Consider the following 17,600-nt stretch of genomic DNA (forward strand, 5'->3'; position numbering starts at 1 on the left):
CATGAATTTATCCAAACTCGTTTTACTCTGTTTCTACCATTAGCTACAGTTCTTAGGATGAATAACTTCTCCATGTTATTGCAAGACTACCTGTATAATTTGCAGGGCCATGTACAAAATGAAAATGTGGGGTGCCTTGTTCATAAGTTATTAAGCATCTCAAGGAACCTGGCTGGCTCAGTCAGTGGAGCATGTGACTCTGGATCTCAGGGTTGTAGTTCAAGCCCTGCATTGGGTGTAGAGATGACTTAAAAATAAAATTAAAAAAAAAAAATTCAAGACCTCAACAATACAGCATTGAAGCAAACACAGACCCTTGAAGGCATAGAAGAACCCTGTGCAAGTTCATACCATGGACATCCCATGAAGCTGGCCCAAGTTGTTTGTTAAAGAAATAATTCCAAACATTTGGCTTCACACTAGCCCCCTAAGACTTTGGGACTATTCTCCTTAGTTCCTGTTACACCAGGATTTAGTGAATATAATTCCTACCCACATGTATCAGAAATCTATCAGTGGCTTCTCTCAATTTTTTTCATTTTAAAGCCAGAGATTGTTTCCTAATCAGGCTGCTTGATCACCTTGAGGCCTTTCTTTTTCAACCCCAAACCTTCCAGTTTCATTGGTCTTTTCTTGTTTGTTTTTTGTTGTTGCTGTTGTTGTTTTAGTGCAATACCCAGAACTGCATCCTTATTTAGATTTAACACTAGAGGGATCCCTGGGTGGCGCAGTGGTTTGGCGCCTGCCTTTGGCCCAGGGCACGATCCTGGAGACCCGGGATCAAATCCCACATCGGGCTCCCGGTGCATGGAGCCTGCTTCTCCCTCTGCCTGTGTCTCTGCCTCTCTCTCTAGCTCTCTCTCTGTGTGACTATCGTAAATAAATAAAAAAATAAAAAAAAAGATTTAACACTAGAATAAAATAATTTAATTCCATATTCATCCTAACAATTTACTTTCTATTACTGGCCTCTTTCAATTCAGCAGATATTAATTAACATTTGCTAAGTACAGAGCAAAAAGACAAATGAGACACAGACCCTGCCCTCACAGATTTTAAATTCTAACAGGATTGATCCTGATTCCAGACCACCTTTCACAAATTTTTTCTAAGAATTCAAAGTCCATTGTTTTATTAACATAGTTTCTTTTTCATTTTAAAATTTAACTCAAATAAATTACTAATTTTCTGAACATCTGTGCATTAAAAATAATGTGGATATCTGACATTTTGATATGGTGATTGTGAGAAAGCTCTTTTTATTCAACATCATTTGGACATAGCTTATATACAAACCATTAAGTCTACAAGTAATGTGCAAACCAGACATCCTTACCCTGTCACTGATCTTCCCACCACTGGGGTATGAAACTGGAAGGAGGTGGGGGTCAGGAAAGAGTCGAGGCTGAGACATGAAACAAAAGGTGTAGAATGAAATAAGAGTGAAGATGGAAGTACAATTGGGTATGTGTTTTACAGGAAATACTTAGTAACAAACAGTAGTAATTCTGCTTTTGTGAAACAGTATTAAAATGTATTGCTTTATTTCAGTGAATACCACCATCTCCAGATGGTTTTGAGAATGTTAAATAAAACTAGTTTCAGCATATATCCCTCAGGCATACTTCTATTAACATTTCTCATCAAAAGAAATGTTGATTTATCTACTTGTTTTCTGTCTCTATTATCCATGGAAAAGTCATCTCATAATTTATCTGCTCCATTTGTTTTTATACTAGAATCAAGTTTGAGAATCCTCTCTGCTCCTTTTCTGTAACCCATTTATTCAAACCTTCACTCAGTTCTTTAGATTTCTGCTTCAGAAGATTACCTTCCTCAAGTATTATTGTGATCTGATCATTTCTCTTCCCAAAAGCCCAGAATCGCTTCCACTTGCTTCTTGGGTCAAAGTAAAATTATTGATTAGAACTTGAGTTCTGTAACAATACTTGACTTATTGAGTTCTCATAACTAATTTCCTGATCCACCACTCAACCACAATTTGTACTTTATGCTCAGGCCAAGGAAATTTATTTTACCTTCCTTCTTGACACCCTTCATTACCTTTCACTGAATCACCACATACACTTTTCTTTTCATTTGACCCATTGCAACTCAGTTAGATCTCTTTTAAATTTTCAGGTCTTGCTAAAGACTTAGTGAAGCCGTACTGAAACAGTTATAATCCTTTGTCATTGTATTTACTGAAAGAACATGAACAAGCCATTTAATTTCTGAGTCTCAGTTACTTCATCTGTAGAAAGGGAATATTATCTACCTCTTGGAATTTTGTAAGGATTAAATAAAATAGTAACTGTGTAAAAATATATCTTTGCACAGGAACCATGCTAATATTCTCTGTCTTGTTCTAATTTTAGTGTATGTGCCACCGAAGCAAGCACTGTAACAATACATCTGTGTTATCTAATAAAATAAGGCACCTGGTACTACAGACCCTATCACCTAGTAGGTGCTCAATGAATATTCATTTCTTTCATTTTCATTCCTATCATCTTTATTTTTCTTAATGCTCCTGAACGCCTAGTTCTTGCCTATATATCTGAGAATGAATATTGTATAGCTTAGTATTGGCTAGTCCTCTCTGCTATTAGTTTGTAAGTTATTAGAGATTAGGAGTCTTTTTTTCTCTCTTGTTTCAAAATTTCACATAGTGTGCATTTGAATTAATGTTACCCCTTTTGTTAATTGACAAAGCCCTAACTCCTGTTCCTTTTAAGTAATCATTAGCATTCCTTAAGATGCTTCATTTTGGTTAGACATATTTGGATTTTTTAGGCTAGTAGGGTTTATGAACATAATCTCATTTTTGAAATAACAAAACTAATTATTTCAGTAATTATACTTTGTGCCTATCACCTACCTGTAATAATTTCTTACATGTCATTTTCTTATCCCTGATCTTTCTCCTATTATCAGGATCTAATTCTGTCTGCAAAAAAACTATTTGTAAACATGTATGGCTTTTAAATAATTGCCTATATCAGTGTATCATCTACTCTCTGGTACTTAGTGAAGATCATATGCCTAGTAGACTGCTCCTTTGATTCTAAAACAGAAATTGCTTTACATTTTGTAAATGTAAATAAGATATGTAAATACCACAGTTGATATTTTAAAACACCTTTTCTTTCTTAGCACATAAAGTAATGATTTTTTTATAACCAGTGACATTTTAGGTTTGATGAAATGTTGATACTCAGTAAAGGCTAGATACCATGAATTGAAGTCATAGTTGGTACTGCTACTCCCATCAGCTAAAGTGTGTAGTACTCCTGTCACTGAAAAAAAAACAATTCATTCCCAATCTGGTTTTCCTCTTCTTCAAAGGTACAGATTTTCAAAATTTTCAACCATCTGTTAGATACACCATTTGTCTTGACTTTTTCTTTCCTTTCTTCATTTGTCGTGTTAGCTATCAGGAAGACATTGTTCACCCTCCTCAGTATTTTCATAACTACATGGATACCAACAGGAAATTCCCTAGGAATTTTGTTTAGTGTGTTAACATCAGCCAGGCTATGGAGTTTGCTCTGTCCTGAATGTGAGGAAGGCTCATTATTGAATTGGTGCCACCTAAAAACAGTTTTCCCATTTGTTTTTTTTTTTTTTTTCTGGGACCTAGTTCTAGTTTCTGCAGTGTCTCAAAAAATTAGTGATCTCTTCAAAATTCCCAGCCTTTTTAAAACCAGATGGGTATGCCATGACCTAGTGAAAAGAGCTTATAGTTTCGAGTCAGACAGACCTGGGTCTGAATTTTAGCCCTACCATTTACATGTTCCATGTGTGACTTTTACTAAATTCTTACCACTCTAGACTCCTGCTACTGGTGCTATTACTGTTGGCCACCATTACTGTGTTCACTGTTAGGAGCTGTTCTGGACAGGCCTCCGAAATCTAACGTAGTAGATTTAGTTGTCACACAACTAAAATGCTCCCACCCAACAAAAATGCTCTCTCATGCATCTTATGAGAGATCCCTAGTCTCTTAGAGAAGAACAAGATGAAAGTAAAAAGATCATAAAGATGATGTATCCATTTGCCTTTTTAAAAAAACATTACAGACTCTCTTAAGGACCATAATAGCTTTGAGTTTAATTCCTATAAGGGATTATAAATAATCAGATGAATTCTCATTTTTTTCTTTATTGAAAAAAGTAAAAAATTATTCTTAATCATTTTTTTGCTTTAGAATATAATTAAAAGGCACTGAGACTGGCCTTGATACAAAGTGCACAGATGCAGTTCTACAGAAAATGTGTCTTTGGCAGATGAGACTCTTCCTGTGAATGTTCTGTTTATTGCTACCATAAATATTCTATTGTCAAAACATGACTTGCTGTTTATTAGTAGCACTGACAGGAAGGTTCCTATTAATGGCAGCATTCTTATTACCCATAGACCCTGTCACTTTTAACTTTGCAATTCCAAGAGAATTGTATTTGGTAATTACTTAAGATATTTCTTAGTTTATTGATCCCCACCCCTGTTTAACTGAGTGAAGTTTGAATGGCAGTTCTTCTGCTCGGTGATTTATACTGGGGAAAAATCATCAAATCTCATCTTTGTACACAAGGAAAGACCTTCTGCCTCTCCACCCTAATCTTGTTCCTCTTCAGCCTGCCAGAAAAACACAGCGCACTGAGAACCCACTGGTGGCAGTGCACTGAAGAAAATGCACAGGTGTGGGATCCCTGGGTGGCGCAGCGGTTTGGCGCCTGCCTTTGGCCCAGGGCGCAATCCTGGAGACCCGGGATCGAATCCCACGTCGGGCTCCCGGTGCATGGAGCCTGCTTCTCCCTCTGCCTGTGTCTCTGCCTCTCTCTCCCTCTCTCTCTGTGTGACTATCATAAATAAATAAAAAATTTAAAAAAAGGAAAAAAAAAAAAAAGAAAAAAAGAAAATGCACAGGTGTGGCCCCTGCCCTTAGAAAGGTTTACAATCTTAATATGAAAGTGAATGTGCTTAAAATGCAACTGAAATGGTTGCTTTAGAGGCAGAGGGATTTGAATCCGAATTATACTGTTTGTCTTTTGGAAAATTTCACTTCATTTTTTTGGATTTGTTCCCTAATCAGAAAAACAGAAGTGATCCTGCCCATCTCCTGAGATTGTGAGAATTAACCCTGCAAGTAGCAAACATTCTGTACGTGTTAATTCTCTGCATCTTCGCATCTTCCTCCTGGACTTATAATTGGCGAAGACGTTTGCCTTATCTGATCCTCACAATGATCCTGTAAGATGGTTTGGGTATCACCCTCATTTGTTAGAGGGGGAAACTAAGGCCCAGAGGGGCTGAGTAGAGTACTCAGACTCAGACCTGAGTGGATGGTGTAGTCAAGCCAAAAGCTCAGCTCTTCTGACTTGTGTTCAATGCTTTTTCTGCTCTTTTACACCCATGCCTGAGTGACTAAGTAAGAAAAGAGGGCGTCTATATACTAGTCTTAGAAACACATCAACCCATCTTTGATGGCAGCATTCACCAGAAATTATTTAGGCCTTGCAACAGTGTTTATGATTTCTCAACTTTATTCTCATTCTGAGATGAGCTGTTGAGGTGGTAATGTGGTACAGTAGAGACAACACAGCCTCTGCGGTCAAACCTCAGTTCAGATCTCAAGCAGTATCAGGCCCTAACTGCATGATCTTGGACAAGTAACTGCATTTCTCTGAACTTCGATTTTCATTCATCCATTCATTCATTCATTCATTCATGAGAGACAGAGAGAGAGAGAGAGAAAGGCAGAGGGAGAAGCAGGCCCCATGCAGGGAGCCCAATACAGGACCTGACCCTGGGTCAACAGGATCATGCCCTGGGCCGAAGGTGGCACTAAACTTCTGAGCTACCCGGGCTGCCCAGTGAACTTCGGTTTTCTTATATATGGATTAGAAATAAGAAATAGTATTTAACAGTATAATTGTGAAGATTAGGCAAATGAACAAATACAAAATGTCTCACACCTGGTAGATACTTGAGAAATGTTAGGTTATTTAAACCTGTCCTCCAACACTTGATGACATGCAGTTGTCTACATCTTTCTAATTGTATTCTGATCTTCATCTAGAGCAGAATTTCCTTAGATTTCTACTCAGTGGGCCCATTGTTTCTTAGAATTGAATAATTTTCTCTTTCTGGATAGTCTATTATGGGTCTTTTATAATTATTTTTTATGAAGTAATATTAAGTGAAAAGAAGTTCTCAAGTTATATCCAAAAATGTAAAAAGGGTCAGTTTTAATTTTCTACCATCAAGGCTTTAATAGTAAAGAAGTTTTTGTCTTAATTATAAAATTCATTTTTCCTTTCCATAACTAGAATATGTATAAGATAGGAAAAGTAATTGCACTGGTTAATAATGGATTATCATTCTTAACACAATGAAAGATATTTCTGTAGGAATACTCTTTAGAAATAATATTGATTCTTCATAAATAGAAATTGATACTGTTAGAGTTCAGTGTTATTTTGTGATTTATTATCTGTTGATAAGACCATTATATTTCCCCAGATTCCTTAATTTCTATTACCTATATCCTTTTAAAAAAACTTGTGAAGATAGATGCTGTGAAATTTATGCTAAAAAACCACACGGTAAGTCTTACTTCCTTTATTTCGTAACTAGAATTTTCTGCGTAGTTTAGGTAAAGCATTAATAACTTCGGATGCTCTTTGCTTTCTTTAGAGTGAACACTTCCCCTTCCTTGGAATCAGTGACAGTTATAGCCTTAGTGACTTCAGGTGCCGCACCACCTTCTACACCGCCCTCACTCGCCTTCTGATGGTAGATCTAGGTAAGGTTAAGAATTTATGCTTGATTAATAAGGGCTCAGCAATATACTTGGGCAGTTAAAGGAGCAGAATACTAGTGAGCACCACACTTAAGTGACTAGAATTTGCCAGCTTTGACAGTTTTCTACAGCCTTCTATGATTTGAGCATCAGATCCAAAAGACAAATCTTTGTATTTAAAGTGATATTTTTCACTTCACATAGAACCTGCATTAATTCTTTACCTCAGGATTTATTTTCTTTGTATCCTTGACCCATTAATTTTACTGCTATGAATCTAAGAGTAGTCCTAAATGCAGAAAAGCTTTATACACAAAAATTTTCTTTGTAATGACATTTAACCTAAAGAAAAAATGGAAACGATGTAAATATCGAGCAGTAGGGAATTGTAAAATTATAGCACATCTACTTGATGGAATAGCCTGTAGTCATTAAAATTGGGATTTGAAAACAATGCAATACATGGCATTTTATAATATTAAGTGAAAAAGCTAGGTGTTAAACTGTGCAAATGATATGAGCATGCCTGGGGTGTGGGTGGGGAATGTATCCAAAAGAGACTTAAATGAAATTCTTTAAAAACGGTAAATGTTATTTTGTGGTAGTGAAATATAGGTAACTTTTTCTTATTTTGATTATTTGAAATTTTCTTTAAGGTATTACTCTATAATGGGAAAAAATAGAACTTTTTAAAAAATTTTTTTCACTGAAAAGCTGAAGTTAGCTAGACCTATCCACAGGTAGACAGTACCTGAGGATGGGCACTTAAGTCTCTTTGTGGTGACCATGTTACTCCAGGTTCCCATTTTCCCCCCATGTTTGAATACTGCAGGTTAAATTAATGAGTTTATAGACACAAGAAAGAGTTCAATCAATGACAATATCATCGTTAGAGAATATATATAATACTGATGATACTTTTTTTCATCCTTTCTCTTGCAATGTATTGATTGATCCATCAACTTAAATATGAATTTTTAAAAACATGATCATCCAAAAGGAAAAAGGATAAATAATTTTCTTTTGCCCATAAAAGACATTCCTCCCTGTAGTAAAAAGGTGACTAAACCGCCCTCTGCTCCACATCTGTATTATTTTCATGCATTTCAACAGAATAAATTACCAAAGAGACAAACAGCCAAAAGTTGAGAGAAATACATCTAGAATGACTAAGGAGCTTGGTGGGATTGATTTCTAAAGAAAGATTAAAAGAGCCGTGTATGTATAACTTGGCTAAGTGACAACGAGGGCTTGAGGCAAAGAGAACTGTCTATAAATATTTGAAGAGTGTAAACCAGGCATGCAAAACCCAATCATCTGCTACCTTAGGCAAGTGGGAGATCTGAGTGACAGCTCTGCATACTGCACACTGGCCTGTATTACCTCTTGGCTGCTGCACTAGAGAGAAGAGGAGCAGCCCGACTCTGTCATTCCTCAGTCATCATTTAGAGAACACGCTGTGCTGTGAGCTCTAGGGGCAGGACAGAAACCAGCCAGGCATACAGGCCCCTGCCCTCAAGGAGCTTGCCCTCTTGCTTTCCTCCCAGTTGTCCAAGCATTAACGAAGACCCTTGTCTAGACTGAATTTCTTTTGGAAAGCCATAAAAATGCTCTTTTAATGACCCTGCCAGACAGTGAAAGGAATGGGGCAACCAAAATCATAGAGAACTGGATGGAGGAGATTTCCTAGAATTAGGTTCATGTCACACACATTTTCAGGACCTGGAAATGGAGTAGCTCAAGCTCCACTCTCATATAGTCATCATAGACAAAAGAACCTTCCATAAATCCATGGTAGCTTCAACAACAAGACAGCGCTACCAGTATTCACCACACTCTTGCACTTATCCTTGTGATGTTAATTGAGTCATGATAATGCCCAGAAATACCCTGCGTTACATGCTGCCACTTTGAAGACTACTTTTATTTAGTATTGCTTTTTTTTTTATTTAGTATTGCTTAATGTAAGCTGTAAGGTATGAGAAAGGTGAAGTAAAATACATAAATTTGAATAACTGAAAAGGGATCTTACTAGGTTTCTCAGAGTTAGATTCCTTTGAATTAATTACTTAACCCATAACAGTATAAAGTATAAATTGATATTTTTTTAGTTCATAGTTTTTTTTAAAAAAAGTAAATATCTGGTGAGTCGGAAATACATTTGGATACCTTGGGAGAAATAGAAACTGACTTTGTGGAAGTGCTTCTATTCCTTGTTAAGAACCAGAGTTTCTCTTCTTCTCAAAATTCATTGAGCTCCTTCAGGGCATGGACTTTGCCTTTTTCATGCTTTCTAGCTCCGATCTCCAATTGCTACCCTGTAGGTGCTCAGTAAATATTTAGTGAATGAATGATACATAAGTACACTAACCAGGATGCCATCATCATGGTTTCTGTAATCATCAATTCCTGTCAGGTACTTTCTGCGAGTAGCTTTTTGATCATTGGCCTCTCCAAGACAAAACAAATCAAATGGCTGACTACTTTCACAAGTGATCAGCTACAGTTGGCCACTCTTGGGCTCGATTAGTCGCTTGTTGCTCTCTGTTCAAAGTGTTATTACTTTATAGATGATCATTTGTTGAGTGTTGCTGAACACAGTTTTATTATTTGAAGCCTTGTCTCACAAACTAGGTTGACTGGAACATTGCTGCCAGAGTTCCTGTGTGTGTGGCTTTCTAGTTTTCTATTGTGTATTCACTGTTATGAAAACAAAAGAAAAAGAGATGGTGCTGTTGTCAAAAGAAGCACAGATCCATGCATTAAATGAAAGAAGTAAAAATACTAGGTAATGAGAATTCTTCTCAAATTAAACAAAGAAAAATTAGGAAAAAACTTTTTATATCACTTTTTTTTTTTGTAAGAATCAAATAGAAGAAACACCTCACCAACCTGCTTGCAAAGCATGGGTTATAATTCTTGGACTGAAATATAAAGCATATTCTAATTGAATCTAACAAACTAAACTGAGTATATTGTTTATGAGCCACATGCACATTTTGGAGTGATTAGAAAAGGGGTGTCACATTGATTGGTGTTTACTTTGAAATGCATTTTGGTTTCTATTCAATAATTTGTACTTTGTATGAATTTAATTAGATGCTATATGCCCCAGGTTGTATTTCAGATGAAAATGGGGTTTTTTTTGGCAATAAACAGTTATACCATTTTATCAAATTGCTCCTTGGCCACCCTAGACAAAATGCTCACTTGTATATAGAACAGAATTGAAAGCATTTCATCATCAGGATGATGATATTTAATGTTGGTAATGTATTTCTGTATCCTAGGAAATTATAAAAATTAATGCAAAAACTCCCTTCACAAGATAACATACATACACAAGAAGATGGGTGACCGTCCATATGTGCACGCATGTTAGCCCTTCCAAGAATCACTTAAAGTTCCCTAGGTTATTTTTAAATTAACTTTGTCAATCTAATAAACTAAAGGAAAGATAATATTACCCAAGCCAGTAAATGGAGAACCTCAAGGGAGCTGTTCAGTGTAAAATACTTGAATAAATAAAACCTTCTATTTTTTTTTTAAACCTTCTATTTTGTTTAATTTGAATAGAGGTGAATTCAGTTGACAAATATTGGAAAAGGGAAGTGTGGAAAAGAACGACAACAAGGCTCTTTGTTTTGTAGAGAACTAAATATTACTCATTGCAAATTAAGCTTTTACCAACCACAAACTTAGAATTACTCAGTGTCATTAAAATTGGTTTTCCTTGGTGTCACTAACAGTTGCTTTTCCTCGGCCTTTTTATGATTGTACCTTATCTTGAACTACTGAGAGCATGTTGATAGGATCTGAGTGAGCACTACTTTCCTCAGACCCTCAAACTCTAAGAAAAAGTCATATCTTTTAATGATCAAGGGAATGCTAGTATTAAAATGTTACTTATAGACATTAAGAGATATTTTCTCCTTAGGGAGAAGCATGCTATAGTATTCATCTACGTTTGTGGCTTTTATTATTTTTTTTTATTTTTATTTATTTATGATAGTCACAGAGAGAGAGAGAGGCAGAGACACAGGCAGAGGGAGAAGCAGTCTCCATGCACTGGGAGCCCAATGTGGGATTGGATCCAGGGTCTCCAGGATCGCGCCCTGGGCCAAAGGCAGGCGCCAAACCGCTGCGCCACCCAGGGATCCCCCGTTTGTGGCTTTTAATAGATAATTGACACTTGAAGATACCTCTCACTTAAATTTGAGAAGTTTTAAATAAAAAGTAAATGACTTGAATAAAAAGGGAAGAGTATTCTAGAAATAGCTCCTAATGATAAAAGTAAAAATACACAGAGAAAGGAAACTTTCCTTTTCTTTAATAATAAACTAACATTTGTTTATAAATTTATAGTCTGCATACCACTCTCACATACATTGTCCTATTTGATCCTCACAACAGCCCATGTGAAATAGCTATTATTGCATTGTTTATCTGTTAGAAAGGTGATATTCAGAGAGACTAAATGACTTGTGCAAGGTCACATTACCTCTAGTCCTATGACCGCACATTTTCATTCACTTCTGCTACACTGACTTCACCTTTCATACTCTCAATCAATTAGGAAAAGTAACTTTTTCTTTGTCATTTTTATTTGAACTGTTTGGACTGAATGATTGATTTGAGGCTTGAGGGCAGTGAGAAGAAGGGAGAAGGAATTACTTTCCAAGCTTCTATCAAGTAAACAGATTCATGTTTATTATTTGCTCTATATAGGTGTATTATGGTTTTTCTGGTCAATGAAAATCAAAATGTAGTTTTTAAAATTGGTCCTCATGTCTTAATAATTGGCCAAAGCGTATGTATTCTCATGGATAAGAAGAACACAGAGGTAGATGTCCCAGAAGGGTTTAGCAAGTGTGAAGCTTGATCAGAAATAACTAATGTTTTGATAGATAAGAAGGATACATCAGTATATCACCTGTGTCCATGACTTGGCAGAGACTATCTAGAAAATAGACATGGGGGGCGGGTGGGGGAACTGGGCAGTAAGGGGTAAAGAAGCAGCTGGAAATACTTTGAATCTGTAATGAGATAATTAAGACTAATTAGCCGGCCCTGTAGGCAGAAAGCAGCCCATTAAGTCCAGATCCAGTTTTAATAACTTACCTGGTTTTGAGGGTAGAGAGTCCAGAGCACCCCAGGGAATGAGATGCTTCAGGGATGAAACTTTTAGGGTAGGTTTCCTAGGAAAGGAATATAAAAGTCTACAATGGGCAGTGTATTTTTCTTCTGAGAACTAAAATAAACATTTTGGTTCCCTAGGGAGAGGAATTAAAGAGATCCTCAATTTTCTCATCCATGGAATGGAGATATCTATCTTAAAGAATTGTTAGGTGCTTTAAATAAGATAAAGATGTGTGAAAAGGCCTGGAACAATTCCTATCACAAAAAAGCACTCAGTGTATATTAATTAATGAATTAAGACACAAATATTTATTGAATGTGCAATCAGGGGCATGACTGACACTGGGCCTCAAAATGAGGTAAGTTCAGTACCTTTATTACTTCAGCACTTGGGCTATTGTTTTCCTCCAGAAGCAGGAGCTGATGACACTTCCTAACAGGTTCTAAAACAGCCTGCCCTACCTGAAGCTGAGTCCTGTCACAGCCAGCTACAACTCCTCCTAGGCTATGTAGGGGGAAATTGGAATGAAAACTAAATTCTGGCCCAAGTTAGATGGAGTCAAGCACCTTTCTCAAGACTTTATGCTAATAGAACTTGAGAAGTGCTACTCTAACAAAGCACTGGGGAACTGCAGATGATGCAGGCATAGGCCTGCAAAAGTCACTGGCTCTTTTGATATGACCCATTGGTGCTTGTTTTTTGTTGTTGTTGTTTTTAAAGATTTTATTTATTTATGAGAGAAGACACGGGAGTGGGGCGGGAGAGGCAGAGACATAGGCAGAAGAAGAAGAAGGAGAGAGAGAGAGAGAGAGAGAGAGAGGCAGAGACATAGGCAGAAGAAGAAGCAGGCTCCATGCAGGGAGCCCAATGTGGGACTCGGTCCCTGGTGTCCAGGATCAGGCCCTGGGCTGAAGGCGGCGCTAAACCGCTGAGCCACCTGAGCTGCCTGGTGCTTGGTTTTAAGTAGATTATTTTCCTCACTCATCTGCCTCTATATCTCCTTGTTTGTCTCCCCTCTTAATTCTCCATAGTTTGGAACAGAACTTCATAACATTAGATCTGACCTTTACTAACTATATCAGTTTCCTATTACTCCCATTACAAATTACTGCAAATTTAATGCCTAAAATAGTACAGATTTATTATTTTACAACTCTGGAGGTCAGAAGTCCATAATGGGTCCAGGGGGGTAAAATCAAGGTGTCAATAGGCAGTGTTCCTTTCTGGGGCTCTGCAGAAGAATCTGTTCCTTTGCCTTTTGCAGCTTAGATGCCACTTGCTTTCTTGGCTCATGGCCTCCTTTCTCCAGCAATATCAGGTCAAGTCCTTATGCTGCCATATCTATGGTTTTTCCTGTCTTCTTTTCTCTAACACTTTCAAAGACCTTTGTGATTACCCTGGACACATCTGGAGAACCTAGGATAATCTTCTATTTTAAAGACAGTTGATTAGCAACCTCAATTCCCCTTTGTTTATATCCTAATATATTCACAGATTCCAAGGACTAGGACATGGACATCTTTGGGGGGCCATTATTCAGCCTACCATAGTAACTTATCACTAATAACAAACTATTTCACACAATAGTTATATAATAAATCCTCATCACTTATTACCATAGTTATTTGTACTATTAGCCGCTCCTTGAGTACTCCTCCAGATCCCCTCTAATCCAGCCTCTATTTGCATTTTAATTTGAGGAAAGGAGAAGTTTTACTCTTCTACATACATTTAAAGGTGGAGAGAATTTTGTTGGTGGTATTTTTTTGTTTTGGTGTTGGGTTTTTTTGAGATTCACATGCCATAAAATTCACCCCGTTAAAGTGCTAGTTCAGTGGTATTTATTATATTCAAAATACTCACAAGGCTGTGAGACCATAACCATTATCTAATTCCAGAATATTTTTGTTACCTCAAAAAGAAATCCTGTATCTTAAAGTAGTCATTTCTTACTGTCCCCGCCCCCAGCCCCTGGCAATCACTAATCTACCTTCTCTGTCTATGAATTTGCTCATTCTAGCTGTTTCATGTAAATGGCATCATGTGATATGTAGCCTCTGTGTCTATCTTCTTTCACACAAGCATAATGTTTTCAAGACTCAGGCATAGTTTAACATGTCTCGGTACTTCATTCCTTTTTATGGTGACATAATGGACAAAATCTCTAATAGATGTTGTATAGAGTTTATTTGCATGACATAAAAAAAATGACCAGTTTTCCAGCTTAGATTATACAATATATCACCTTGCAGTAAGAGAGGAACGGTGCTAACTGAAGCATAGACATTTTTGTAGAAATAACCCACCAATGTGTCATATTTTCCTAACTTGAACTCATATGATTGCTGAGAAATTCCTTTCTGCCTACTAGAACCAAGCTAATTGTTCTTCACCCTCTTCTAACTTCATGCAGCTCTAAACTCAAGATTCTGTGACCCTGACTTCAATGCCCACACCTCTGATACCTTCCACCCCATTAGAGACAGGGAGAAGACCATGAGCTGAAAGTAAATAGTGTAATTGGAGATCCTCCTCTACTGACATTTACCAGCCCAAGGACATTGAGTAAACCACAGAATCCCTTTGCGCCTCCCTGTTCACATGTAAATGAAGGAAAATCATCATACAACTCCATAGGATTGTTGGGACCATTAATGACTTGCAGCAGTACTTAAAACATAGGAACAACCACAAAGGTATCTGTTAAGTAAATCAAGTATTAAACTCATTGCCTTCACATAATAAGCACTCAGGAAATAACTATTGTTATTCCGTCACTACACAACTATTTCTTGGATGCTAGACCCTCTTCTAGTCCCTGGGGATAGAGTCATGATCAAAATGGACAAAGTTCCTTCACCAAGGAGCAGCTTACATTCTAGTAGAGAAGACCATGAATACATATGTGAATATATAGTCTGATCATAGTAAATCCCATAAGAAAACTAAAGTAGGTGATGGAAGTAGAAAGTGGGTGGGGGTTGGGAGAGAGTTTTGCAGTAATGTTTTAGGAGGTCAAGGAGGGCATCTCTGAGGATGTAACATTTTAAGTAGGATTACTGTTCACATTACTGTATTTCCTCTTTGACTTCTTCCTGCACATTTTGGTGGCTTGTCTTCTGTGCCTTGATTTTCCTATAAGCCTCAAACTTCAGTTGAGGAAGGAGATGAGTCAGGAAGTTTTTTGATCTGTAGCTCCATGTATTAAATGAAAGGTTGAACGCTAAAGTCCTGAATTTGTCTTTGTTCTGATGAAATATCCTTACCTATGGAAAGCTTTGCTCCCAAAGGAAGGACATTGGGGGACAACCCGGTGATCACACTTTGTTTGATCACTGTAATTACCTCTCTAGGTCCACATAAACCTCAAAACAACAAAAATGTTAATGGCTGTCATTTGTCCAAAATCAGAATGCTAACAAGTAGCAGAGCCAGGGGTTCAAGTTTAGAACCTTCAAAGCATACACTCTTTCCTGTGCCCTTATCTGCCTGCAGTGATGGTTACCACTATTCTCATTAATAATTTCATATTTAGAAGATACTTTATCGGGCAGCCCCGGTGGCGCAGCGGTTTGGCACCGCCTGCAGCCTGGGGTGTGATCCTGGGGACCCGGGATCGAGTCCCACATCGGGCTCTCTGCATGGAGCCTGTTTCTCCCTCTGCCTGTGTCTCTGCCTCTCTCTCTGTCTATGAAGAAATAAATAAAATCTTAAAAAAAAAAAAAGATACTTTATTTTAGGAGAGTAAGATTACATAGTTTAAATATGTACATATATATCTAAGGATTTGATAATGTCTACTTCAATTAGCTGTTGTATTATTCATATCAGATATTAAGAAAATAAGGGATTTTAAAAACTTTCATTCAAATACAGTATTTCCCTAATACATGCCAGGCAGTAATGCCAGGTGCTAACACTGTAATACTAGCAACCACCACTACTATTTGTTGAGCATCTTTTTTTTTTTTTGTTAAGATTATATTTATTTATTCATGAGAGATACAGAGAGAGAGAAAAAGAGGCAGAGACATAGGCAGAAGGAGAGGCAGGCTCCATGCAGGGAGCCCGACATGGGACTCAATCCTGGGTCTCCAGAATCATGCCCTGGGCTGAAGGCAGGTGCTAAACCGCTGAGCCACCCAGGCTGCCCTATTGAGCATCTTCTATTTTTCATGTGTTATAACACTTAACATTCACAAAGATAGATATTTTTATCATTATTTTTAGATGAGAAAACTGAGACTTGGGGTAATTAGTGAATATCCAAAGTTAAACAGTAAGTGGTGGAGCCAGACATTGGGTCTGTTTATTGATGAGTCTTACCTGCCTACATCATTCTCCTTCATTGAGAAATGCAAAGATGTACAGTCCTAGCTCTCCAGAAGCAAAGCCAAAGATACCATCAGTGTAAGCTGACAGATCTAATAATTTACATACACAGGTTATAAATTTTATCTCATTTAATCCCCATAGTAACTCCTCATCAAATGGTGATAGTAGTGGAATGATGTTAGGCAGTATTATTAATGTTACTAGCTATATGCCTAAATATCTGTAAATTCGAGGCAGCCTGATCAGTGTTACCTATCATCAAGAATAGACAAAATGCTGTGGGAACCCACAGCAGGAAGGGGGAATGCTTACAGTGGGGCTTTAGAGAGTACTTGCCGGCAAGTTTAGCTCAGACTGGGAGAGCTGCTGTTTCACCTGGGCTTGGAACTCTGGAAATGAACAAGAGGTAGTGGAAAGGGATATGGCAGGGGGGAGGGGGTAACTGGATGACGGGCACTGAGGGGGGCACTTGATGGGATGAGCACTGGGTGTTATACTATATATTGGCAAATTGAACTCCAATAATAAATATATATATGTATATATAAATAAATAAAGTGAGAGACTAATTTTAAACAAACAAAAAGGAAAAGCAAGACTTTCTGTAAAGGTCTCTAACATTATCACCAGTTGACAGAGGATGTAACTAAAAGGAATAGCTTGGTTGCATAACCAATTGACAGAGCAGGGATTATAATTTGATCTGCCTTCCCTTTCCCCTTCCCCTTCCCTTAGAGATCTAACCCTTGTTTAGAACAGCATACCAGGAGAGATTCATTGGCCTTTTGATATTTTTGTGAACAAAACTAAGTCCCTGATTCCTTTGGACTCTGGAAACAAAGTGCATAAGGTTAAAGGGGAAAGAGAAGTAACAGAAGATCAGGGTTAGCCACATCAGCCACCCCTTAACAGTCTGAAGACATGATTGTGCCACTGACCTGTATTATGTGACCTTGGACCTCAGTTTACTTATCTGTAGAATGATGTATAGACCAGTGTTTCTCAAATATTTGCATGCATCTGAATCACCAAGAGGGCTTCTTAAAACAAATTTCTGGACCCCCACCCTCAGAGTGTCTAATTCAGTAGCCCTGGGATGGAATTTACAACTGATAAGTTCCCAAGTGATGCTGATGCTGCTATGTCAAGGACCAAACTTAAGAACCACTGACTCTTCTCTGACATCTTGTTTCCTCTCGAATGCTCTACTTAAAAACTGATAGCATGGAAATCAAGAGGTCTGGACCATATAGTTTTACTTCCTAAGTATGCTGCCTTGAGTAAGTCACTTAACCTTTCTCTGCCTGTTTCTTGATCAGT

General features: G+C 37.5%; 1 protein-coding gene and 1 pseudogene across 4 annotated transcripts in view; one reads left to right on the plus strand and one right to left on the minus strand.

Annotated features, from left to right (window-relative positions):
- RANBP17 (RAN binding protein 17) overlaps window positions 1–17,600 on the plus strand; it is a 310,647-nt gene that overhangs the window by 219,276 nt on the left and 73,771 nt on the right. For all 4 annotated transcript variants that reach the window (XR_008664360.1, XM_055325097.1, XM_055325099.1 and 1 more), the window contains 2 exons: window positions 6,545–6,608; window positions 6,700–6,808. Coding sequence is in view for 3 of the 4 variants with exons in the window: in XM_055325097.1 (XP_055181072.1) it covers window positions 6,545–6,608; window positions 6,700–6,808 (173 nt within the window). In the remaining variant the exon portion in view is untranslated. The remainder of the gene's footprint in view (window positions 1–6,544; window positions 6,609–6,699; window positions 6,809–17,600) is intronic.
- Window positions 2,302–2,402, minus strand: LOC129510010 (U6 spliceosomal RNA; annotated as a pseudogene).

Source organism: Nyctereutes procyonoides, unplaced genomic scaffold (genome assembly GCF_905146905.1).
Source record: "Nyctereutes procyonoides isolate TBG_1078 unplaced genomic scaffold, NYPRO_anot_genome, whole genome shotgun sequence".
NCBI lineage: Eukaryota > Metazoa > Chordata > Mammalia > Carnivora > Canidae > Nyctereutes > Nyctereutes procyonoides.